The sequence below is a fragment of the Brassica napus genome, chromosome A10 (genome assembly GCF_020379485.1).
Source record: "Brassica napus cultivar Da-Ae chromosome A10, Da-Ae, whole genome shotgun sequence".
Classification (NCBI taxonomy): domain Eukaryota; kingdom Viridiplantae; phylum Streptophyta; class Magnoliopsida; order Brassicales; family Brassicaceae; genus Brassica; species Brassica napus.
The window spans coordinates 12,915,806-12,927,224 of NC_063443.1; the positions used below are offsets into that span (position 1 = coordinate 12,915,806).

The following is an 11,419-nucleotide window of genomic DNA, read 5'->3' on the forward strand; positions in this document are numbered from 1 at the left end:
AATTCAGATCTTGACTTCGCTTCTCTGTGTTGACGGTAAGAATATGATTAACCGTTGGCTCATAAAAACCTTAGGATAACTACCACTTGACCAAACTCAAACTCACAAAGCAATAAATAATCTTAGTACCAACTAGGACGAAAGTTGTCATGAACCAAAACCGATTAATACGAATTTAGTAATTAAGAAAGATTTGTTATAGAAAAACAACGTATTAAACCACAAGAATTAAAAATAACAAAAGGTACATAGTGGATCCCGGCTCAACCTCCTCTTAATCTCGTGTAGCAAAAAGTCATGGATCGATGGCTTGGCGCTTAGGCGGGGGTGAATCCTCTGCATGTTCCCTCCTCGGACAATCCCTGAAAATATGACCTGGCTGGCCACAGTTAAAGCAATCCATAGTAGCCGCTCTAGGTTCAACAATCTGTCTAACTGAATCTGCATTCAATGGTTTAAACCGGCAGTTTCTCGCCATGTGGCCTGTCCGTCCACATGAATGACACCTAATGCACTCTCCATAATGATTGCGCTTGCAACTGGTGCAGCTAGGTGGTTCTAACTCGTCCAGTGTTCTCTTTTGTGACTCTAAAGTCTTCCCAACTTTAGGCTGAGTTGATTTAAAGAGTTTCTGCTCCTCTGCCAAACCTGCTTCCTGCTCAGCAGCTTTCTCCACCAAATCCCCCAATCTGTAGTAAGTGACGACACGACATCTGTTCCGAATTTCGACTCGCATCCCACTCAAAAACTTTCTAATCAGGTCTTCTTCAGTAATACCACCTCCTGCAAACCTGCGAAGTCGGTTGAACTCAAGCTCATACTCCCTGATTGTCATGTCACCCTGGCTCACATGCTCGAAGTCACTCTTCTTCTTATCCATAGCTTCTTTTGGAAAATACTTCCTATCAAACTCCCGGATAAAATCTGCAAAGGTAAGCCTGTCAGGCCCAGGGTGGCCCAATCGCACTCCCTCCCACCACACAAGTGCATCTCCACGTAGATACTGCATAGCCAACCTAAGCGAAGCCTCTGGTGGACACTCAATAATCTCCAATTTCCGTTGCAGACTAAGCTTCCAATCATGTGCAACTGTAGCATCCACTGTTCCCCCAAAATGCTCCATATCCATGTTTCGCATCTGACTCGTGAGTCTGTAAAACCTCTCATCATAAGCACGGTAAACCGGTAAAGGTTGCTGTAAACCCTGAGGGAGCTGCTGTCCTGGAACCCCCTGCACAGGAACCTGAGGAATATGCATCTGCGGCGGTGGATCCTGTTGTGGTGGGATCTGCTGCGGTGGAATCTCCTGCGGTGGAATCTGTTGACCAGCAGCCAACTGACGGGCAACTTCCTGTGCTGCTACACGAGTAGCTTCTTGTGCAGCTACACGAGCAGCTTCCTGGGTAACCTGTTGAATAGCAGTCTGAGCAGCCTGGGTAGCTGCCTGCTGAACCATCTGCATGAGCGCAGCCTGGTCGAACTGTGGGGATGCATGCTGCACACCCTCTGCCTGAACACCCCCTGCAGCACCCTGCTCATCCACAACTTCACGAGCATCAGCTCTGACCCTAACGGTGCGAGTACGCTTACCTCCTCTTTTTGGCGGCATCTGAATAGAGAATGGACGACACTATTAATTTATGTTAAATCGGAACACTATCGATTACTGAAAAATAACCAAACAGAAAGGTGCTATATTTTTATTTTTCTTGTAAAATTGCCAACCCCATAAATATTTCAAAATCGTCCAAAAACCGATTAAAACAAAATCCCACAAATCGCCATCCCGGGTCGGAGCCGGGACAGAATCCCGCTCTGATACCAAATTGTAATACCCAAACTTTCCAAAATAAAATAATAAATAATAATCGTGAAATCTATATTTATTAATCCTCATAAATCGTCTGCAAATATCATAAATCCGACAAATAGTCATAAATCCAAATAATGGAATAAATCTAGAAAATACGATAAAACCATAAAACCCGCAAGTCTGAAATGAAAAGAAGTAAACGCCCAAAAGCACCAATCCGATAGCAATCACTCATGCTCGACAGTCTCACCTGAAAGGGGGAGAAAAGAGGGGTGAGCAACAGGGGAGTTACTCAGTGAGGTATGGGATGTTAAACCGCAAACCACTGACTCAGTACATAGCACTACGACTATGTAGGCGTAGCTCTAGCATGAACAAACACGACACCTATTGTGCCACACATAACAACCAATGCGTTTATAGTACATAGCTATTCTTTGCACCCTGCATTCTCCTTGTACGGATATAAATATATAAATATTCATGTATACCAAAAGTATGTGTAGTACAGAAGTACTTCCCTATACTCCCACATTCTCCTCATACACAATGCTACGTAGTATAGAAGTGCTTCCCTATACTCCCGCAGCTCATACGTGGTACAGAAGTGCTTCCCTGTACGCCCCGCAATCTCAACTCAAACAATTAGCACGTAGTACAGAAGTGCTTCCCTGTACTCCCGCAGCTCATACGTGGTACAGAAGTGCTTCCCTGTACGCCCCGTAATCTCCACACAAACAGGCCAATACAGAAGTACTTCCCTGTATCCGGCTAACCAATCCATACTATATGTATACTTATATATAACTGTCTTAACATCAAACAAATCAATCAACAGTTGAATCATCTAATTTCCTATCTCCGGTTTAGACAAAGAATAAAATAAAAACAAGCAAGACTCCAGTTAGACTCGATTCACAGAGACGGAACATGTTTCGAAACTAAACTTTCCATAATGGTAGTACTAAACTAGCACGGGATTAAACGGAATAACCCTCACCTTAGCCACTGGATGAAATGGACAACGGAGGATACAGTCAACTGCAACACGAGAATTAATGGCTTAGGTCCATAAGAAACTTTCCTATAAAAATAGATTTAGGGTTTCCAAATTAGAAGACTAGGTTTATGATTTTCGGATTTGAACTGAGTTGATACACGAAATTAAAATGGGCATAACTTCCTAACTGTACCTCGGTTTGCCAATGATCTGGAAAGCTGACAACGAGACCTTTCCAACAGTATCTCGCTCGTTTTCTAAGTCAGTCGGAATAAACAGGAAAACGCTTATGAAGTTGGCTGTTCGTGGACTCGCTCTGCAGACATCAGTCCCAAATAAACAACCATAACATTTAAACCGAAATTCCAAATGATGATCCGCTTTCTGCTATAGGTAGATCTGTGAGCTTAGAATTTACCATGAAAATTTGACGTCAAAATTCTATGATTTGATAATCCGTTCCTGCTTTTCTTCAATACTGGTCTCAGATGTGTTATGCAGAAATATCCCTTGGTAAAACACACATAACTTTTAGAATACAAATCCGATTGGAGATCCGCTTTCTGTAACACGTAGAGAAAGGAGTTGGCTACTTACTCCCAGAAGATGACGGTCAATGATGGTCGTTGAGCCAACTAATGGAGGAAGAAACGTGGAGATGGCTTGAGGTGGCTAATGAAGAAGATGATGGTGATGAAAGATGGCTGCGGTACAGTTCACGTTTTAGGTTTTAAGAATAAAGAAATACTTATAATTAATATATAAGCATGTCTGGTTTACTAAACCATTAAAGAGAAATTATTTTTCAGATTGGTTTAGTTTAAATAAATAATCAAACCAAATTTTAATTATGGTTTGTTAAAACCGGGTCGTTACATTTATATGGAAGCCGAATTCTTCCAATCTTAAACCATGGTTAATTTGCCACAAAATTGACATGCCAAGTAATGCATATGTACGTCAATCATCTGAAATGGCAAACCTAAACTGAAAATAAGTTTATCTACTTCGTAGTAAGAAGTTGGACACATATTATCTTTGGACAGATAATCTTTCACAAATCAGCAATTACATCCACACAATCTTCTGCCCACTTAAAATTTGATTTTATAGTTGTCATCCTAGTTGTAATCGATTAAGGAGAATGATCTTTTCTGAACTCTCGTATACATCCAACATATCAAAAAATCTTCTCGTTTCTAAATCTGGTTCCTCAACTTTATTTATGTCTTCAATTTCAAGAAACACATCATTTACCATTTGCACTATATCACTAGATTGTACTATCATTCTAGGTTCCTCTAAACTAACCAACATATATTCACTAGTACTACTTATATCAACTTTCTCATGAAAATACCAGATTTTATAATTAGGCGTGAATTCATGTATATTATACAAGTGACTACATACCCTTTATATAGGGATGATTCTACTATTATTGCAACAATACAAGAACAAAACATCTTATCTTCTCTTAAAGTAATATCTTAATTTTCGGCAAATAGCATATTCTTTAAGCCTTTATGTAATTTTTTTTGAAATTTGTCCATTTGAATCCCATTGATTGTACATCCATTTACGAAAATAAAAATATGTGAAGACATTTCTAGTGTGATGTTTTCTTGACTTTTGAATGTGTTTTTACAAATGAATCAAATGAATTATACAGATTACATACGGCTAGTTTTCAACCGAAAGAAAATCAGATATTTTGACCAGTTTCTGACCACTGTTCTGACGATTTTAAAGTGATTAAAAATTGGTCACGAATTACTGAGTACCTTTTAATCAGTTTTGTTTGTCCGTGATTTCCGACCACCTTTTGTCCACTTATTTTTATTTTCATTACATTAAATGGTCATTTATGGTCAGAAATATTTTTGACCTGGTCAGAAATTTGATTAGAATTTGCTATGCTTTTGTTGTAGTGCGTGTTCGATCCTAGAAGAAGCATAGCGTCTTTTTCTTTTTGGGGCAACAAATTGTTCTTCTATATTTTCACATGATCTCAAATAGAGAGACAAATCTCGTCCGTCAGGCTTTTATAACACGTTGATTACTAAACTAGTTTAGTGTTTTTTATGTAGGCTAAAGAAACTATTAAATAAACTAAAGTTGTAAGGGCATTTCGACCGTTCAAAAACTCCAAATTCATAAATCATAACAACAAAAATTAAAACTAAGAATGGTTCATGACGATTGGAGTATGATCAACATCATTACACCCCTAGTGATGGGCTAATCTGACTAGATCAGCTCTAAATTTATAAGTTGTGCCACGTATTTTTGCGTCACTGCAGTTTTCTAGCGTAGACGAAACAATTAAGAAGAGTAATTACATCCGTTAAATAGGCATGATTGATAACCAAAACAGTATAGTTGTAATGACTTTGCACTTAGCAGTCATATTTTTTTTTAAAATACAATAGCGATAATTTACGCGACGTTCTTCATGAATAATTTACTAAATCTAACCCAAAAACACCATTAATCATCCATCCACTTTCTGTTAACGTTGTTATTTTCGAAATATAAAATGAATACGCTTGAGCTGGATGGATATTATTTTATCAAAATTGCAACTCGCATGTTAGAGGAATGCATGTAGAAGCAAATGGATTGGTTACACATTATACAACATAAGATAGAGCATGTAAGCTTCACGCCTTGACCGCTATGTCGACATCACCCGTTATATGAATGTATATCAAATAATACCCGAAGATTAATGCATGACAAACACTGAAACTTGACTTAGATTAGTTTTTTTTTTATAATAAAACTAGGATTGGCATTCTTCGTTTTTTTAAGCCAATGTCCGAAAAATATTGTAGGTTTATGTGAGGACGGTTTAAGTGGGATATCACTTATTCGCTTTCTATACGCTAGTTGACTTCCTAGTTAATCACATCACACATCCTTATCAATCCCATTGTTAACCTAATGTAAACAATGATAATTGCATTTTGAAGGGTAAAAAACAGATCATGCATGACTTCCATCTAACACGTTGTGTAATTGTATTATGTCAATAATACTCTCAAAAAATTATACACAACATAACTGTAAATATCCTTAACTCTTTAATTAGTGGATTGTGACATCTACAAGCACTAGACGACAATCTGAAACATTTTTTTTCTTCGAAAATAGCCAATATACCAGAATTAAACGCTTAAATTAAATCCGATTAATTGAAACAAAATGTACTATGACTTGATCATAGCCAATATGCCAGTATTATCTTATGCATGCTTCTATCGATCATTGTATGTCTATTTGATTCTGAAATCACTGATGAAATGCAACGCTCTAGGGTTCAATAGATTGTCTAGACCTCACACCGTCGCATATTAATTGCCGATTTCTCGTTTGTATTTTGTTATAGTGTTTTAGTTCTCTTAGAATAAAGACAGTCTAACGGCCAATTCAATGGTTCATGTGTCAGAATTTGTTTTTGCAACTGGTATACATAGTAGTATAATAGTGGCTGTTTTTTTTTTTTTTAATCTTGCGTAATCTTTTGTGTCTGAATGTATATATGCCACAATTAACAAGTATTTTACAAGGTAGGGTGTATTCTTTAATCCATTTCTCTAGAACGGCTGAGCATATATAAAAGAAAGGCACCACAAAGAGTTTAAAGAGCCAACAAACTCGAAAGACAGAACAAAACAAAAACTCAAGTTAATTATTTTCTTCTTATACATTAGATGAATCAAGAAGAGCATATGAATCAAGGACGGTATATTATGAGTCAAGTAGAAGGCTCAATGTCTTGCTTCTCCGAGACGAACTCTAGTTCCACAATCTACATGAATCCCATGATGGCCGCGACGAGATCATCGGGAGAAGACAACGGCATTCAACTCTCTCTTCTTCTGAATCTATCTACCATACAAGACAAAGTCCATGAGATCCAATCACTGGTCAACTTTTTCATGATCTCCCCTAATAACAATAACCAATCCTCCGAGTCAACGTCGTCTTTAGCTGCGGCTAACGTCGAAAGTTTGGTTCAAGACATCATCACGGCTGCTTCTTCAATGATGCTTACTTGCCAACAACTCCAAAGCTCAACTAACAGCAACAGTAATATTGATACCAATCAAACCGCAGATGCAATGGTTATGGAGTTCTCGCAAGACTTCGACCCGGATCGTGATTTCATGGGAGAGTCGTCAATTAACATTCTTGATGTCCAAGAAAGAAGGCATGTTTCGTTTCTCGACCAGACTACGCAGAATCTTGACTGGTACGGCACCGAAACCACAAACCCTAAAAAAGATATTCATCGTTCTAAATCAAGATTAGGGAACTACGAGATAGTGGAGCTAAGCGTGGAGGATCTACTAGCGAAATACACACATTACTGCCAAATCTGCGGGAAAGGGTTTAAAAGAGACGCCAATCTAAGGATGCATATGAGAGCGCACGGAGATGAGTACAAGACACGTGAAGCCTTGATCAGCCCAACAAGCCGTGACAAGAACGTCGAGTACTCGTCAATGAGGTATTACTACTCGTGCCCTCATCAAGGGTGTAGATGGAACCAAAGGCACGAGAAGTTTCAGCCGTTGAAATCTGTGATTTGCGCCAAAAATCATTACAAGAGAAGTCACTGTCCTAAAATATATATGTGCACACGATGCAACGTGAAGCATTTCTCGGTTCTGTCTGATCTAAGGACGCACGAGAAGCATTGTGGGGATATCAAGTGGGTTTGCTCTTGTGGAACTAGGTTCTCTAGGAAAGACAAGCTTATGAGCCATGTTTCTTTGTTCTCGGGCCACTCACCGGCCCATGAGCCGTCGCAGCAGCAACCTCCGATGATCACCCCCTAAAGTAATACCACGGCCGGAATTGAGTTCTAAAAGCAGCATTATTGTTTAGTACCCTCTTGAATATCTCATGATTTTTTTTTGTTGTAACAACTATCTCATGATTATATCTATTATTTTAAAAGAGAAATACATATAAATTAAAATTTGTTTCATGTATGATTTACACAAAATTCCACTAAATTTAGTTTTATTTTTATAGTATTCATTAATGATGTTTTAGTTTTTTAAATAACTGTCACATTCATGGGCATAATTTAGGTGTCATATACGATTGGTTATAATGCATGTAAACCGAGAGTTCATACAACTGTACCGATCACTATATAAAATTAAAACCCAAAACAGTTTTGTATTCAAACAAAATTATTACTCAAATACGTTTGCACCACAACAAAAATATGTCATACTAATTATGCTTGGGTCAGTGTTTAATCAAATACCGTTTTAGACGTTTGATGGTACAATGACTAGGACATGGCCTTTGGATACAAGTTCGGATATAAACTGAGTATTTTGGACTTTCAGGAATCTATCTATCTATCTATATTATTAAAAGAAAAGTACAAAATAAAAATTTCTCTTAGCTTTCAACTTATTTTTTTGTCATTAAAACTTAACTTGGGGTCGAAGCCAACATAATTCGACCAAACTGGTCAGAGAAATAGCAAGCAGGAAGAGAAAAACTAAGACGACATCAATAGATGCCGGTTGAAAACCCATATAAAGGCCAAACAGAGGACCTGCAGCACTCAAAAGCAAGGAAGACCAGTGAGATTAACAACCTCTAATTGCTTCATCTGTAGCATTCAAAGCCACTAGCTTCCCTGAGAATCAGGGTCTTAAGCCATGCAGGACCCCAGCAACATACGACTGAAGACGAGTGTCCAGAGTGAAGACGAGTTTTCAACTTATTTACACTAGAATACCACTAAGTAATTATGAACTTATATTTATGTATATAAGCTTTGTCTTTTTCTAATTTAATAAATCATTTTTTAAATTGATCATAAACTAAAACAACTTCCTAATTAGATTTTAATGCACTAAAAACTACCTAATTCTAACATTTAGCATTTTTTAAATCTTTTTATCAAATTAAACAACCATAAAACATACATAAATTTTAAAAGAATCATTTATATAATATATAAATAAAATATAGACTAATACATAAATATATTATTTTATGTATATTTTTATATGAATAATAGCCCACTGTAAATTGATAAATGCTGAAGAGTATAAAATATATAGCACAAGATTTTGAATTTTATATAAAACAATTTTATTATACGTTATCATAAAATTTTGATCCATAAAACAGAAAAATACATTTGTGTGAATGCATGGGTCATATTCTAAAAATGTGGGTAATACATTGACTGTTTACAAGACAAAGTAAAATTACTCAATATAAACTATAAATGATTGTGTTTATGAATGTCATATTAAACAATTTTTGAATACAGATGAATTATAAATTATACGTATTAGTACTTATACAAATAAATATTTGTTTATTAAAAATAAAATAATTATGTGTGGGTGTACGGTCAAGATCTAGTTTTAGTTTATGTTTCTATTACCTATTTTGGTATTTTTCTTATTCACTTCGGTCAGGTTCGGTAAATTTTGGGTTCATGTATTTTCAGATACAACCAAAATATCCAACTTGTATTAAATATTCAAAATATATAATATTGACATTTTTGCCATCTAAACTTATATTTAATAATTTAGAAATACTATCAAAATAATTTGTAAAGTAATCTACGCAAGCTTATATAAAATTCTGAAAACAAATCTTCAACTTTTTAATATAATTTTTTTGGTCAAAGAACTTTTTAATATTTTTTTTTTCTATTTGATTACATCAAAACAATTTGTATCAAATATTGTAAAAATGGCTTGATATTCATTAACTAGTTATGACAAAATACATAACTATTTATGAAAAATACATAACGTATAAAACATAAATATTGTATCTTAAATTTTTGAAAAACAATAAACATAAACAACAGTTGACCAAATTTAGTTACAAATTATTTATTATACAAACCAAAATTTTAACCTATACAAAAAAAATTATTCAGGTCAAACTCTAGTTTATTATTAATTAATTATATATTTAAAATTTATATGATAAAAAAAAGTGAACCAAGGGTAGAGTAACATCATTGTCATGTATTACAATATGTCTCAGAAATGGGCAACAATACAATAAGCTCGACTGTAATGGAGAGCAACAAGCTTGCTTGGCTAGCAGGTCAGTACCGTTGGAGAGGAATTTGACACTCCCTCACAAGGCCCATCGTACAACAGGATTTGGCCCGTTAACCTCAATGACTCAGTCATTGACCGGCTTGCTGTCTGATCGATCGGCTAGAACAATCAATCGATCGGCTTGACCCATTAGTCTACCGAGTCATTTGTTCAACGACAGCTCGATCAACCTTTGTTCGGCTCAAAAGCCCACCTCATATGGAATTGGGCCAGGCTTCTACGGCGAACTAACTTTAGGGCGAACGAAGGAAAGACGAACCGCGGCTATAAAAGGATAACACAAGGGAAAGAGAAGGGGATCCGAAATAGACACTAAAACACTGACGGTAAGTTTAGGGTTTTGCAACTGATCGAGCCTCTTTGTATTCTCGTCGATACCTTCAACGAAGCTCCGACCTTGTCTCTTTTCCTTAAAACTCCTTGTAATCCTTTCGTTATCTCATATCGTTCAATGAAACGTCTTTGAAGAACCCACAACTCGAGTTTAGTTTCATTTCATTCGACCTAACCAAACTCGGATCCAACAAGTACATTCGTTAGAAGAACGTTCTTATGAGTGAACCGACATGAAGAAAACATTTGTTCCCAACATCGCGCGTGCTGCGGAGATGAAGTGTTGCAATCTATGATTAGTTGTTGTATTGTTGAGTGCACCATTGATCGTCAGATTATCTCCTTGGAAGATAACATTAATATATTCTAGAGCCCATGTTGCTTGCTTGCATAGCCGAAAGGAGAGCAGAGAATTATCTGTTTCCTCAACTGTGTGCCACATTCTAGGAAGTATTTATCCTTGACTATTACGGATTATTCAACTTAATCCTGAACTAGCTTTAAAAGCTGCATTATAGTTGAATTGATCCATATCCTGTCGGCTGTCGGTGGTCTTGATCAGTTCGGTGTCTGAGATTTGCTTTCACTGCCACGGCGCGCGAGACATTACTCTCCAGAGAAAGTGTTTCAACTTTGGAGCCGTATCTGAATGCCATATTGATCGTGCAATATCCGGTGCATGCATTAGCCAAAGCTGGTGCAGGATGTGCTTCGGAGTCTTGAGTAGTGAGGCTCAGACGATATCCTATCTATTTGTTATATAACATTTAAATTTTCGTAAGGCCTGAAATATTTGTAGTTCATTAATACAAGAAGTTACTTCTTTCAAAATAGAACGAATACGCATGGCCAAGATTAATTATCTTACCAAAATTGCAACTCATGCCGATTTCCACATTGTTAGTGTTCCCTGTAAGATCCATCCTATGAGCACGCGTTTACTGTTTACATGTGCGCATGTAAAAGCAGGTAAGAGGAAGGCATGTAGAGGCAGTTTTTTAAAATGATTGGTTATACATGTGACATAAGATGGTATGTAAGCTTCTTCGTTTTATGCCAACTTCACCCGTTTAAGAATGTTTATTCAATTACTACGTGAAGAAAGAGGCATGAGAAACACTAATGCTTGACTTAGGTTAA

The 11,419-nt window shown here is 36.6% G+C and overlaps 2 protein-coding genes across 2 annotated transcripts; one reads left to right on the plus strand and one right to left on the minus strand.

Annotated features, from left to right (window-relative positions):
- Positions 1 to 295: 295 nt before the first annotated feature.
- Positions 296 to 1,609, minus strand: LOC106369734. The gene has a single exon (XM_013809851.2). The coding sequence runs from the start codon at positions 1,607 to 1,609 to the stop codon at positions 296 to 298; it is 1,314 nt and encodes a 437-aa protein (XP_013665305.2).
- Positions 1,610 to 5,267: 3,658 nt separating this feature from the next.
- On the plus strand, positions 5,268 to 11,246 carry LOC106370405 (protein SENSITIVE TO PROTON RHIZOTOXICITY 2). The gene has a single exon (XM_048743044.1). The coding sequence runs from the start codon at positions 6,530 to 6,532 to the stop codon at positions 7,658 to 7,660; it is 1,131 nt and encodes a 376-aa protein (XP_048599001.1). The 5' UTR covers positions 5,268 to 6,529; the 3' UTR covers positions 7,661 to 11,246.
- The last annotated feature ends 173 nt before the right edge of the window (positions 11,247 to 11,419 follow it).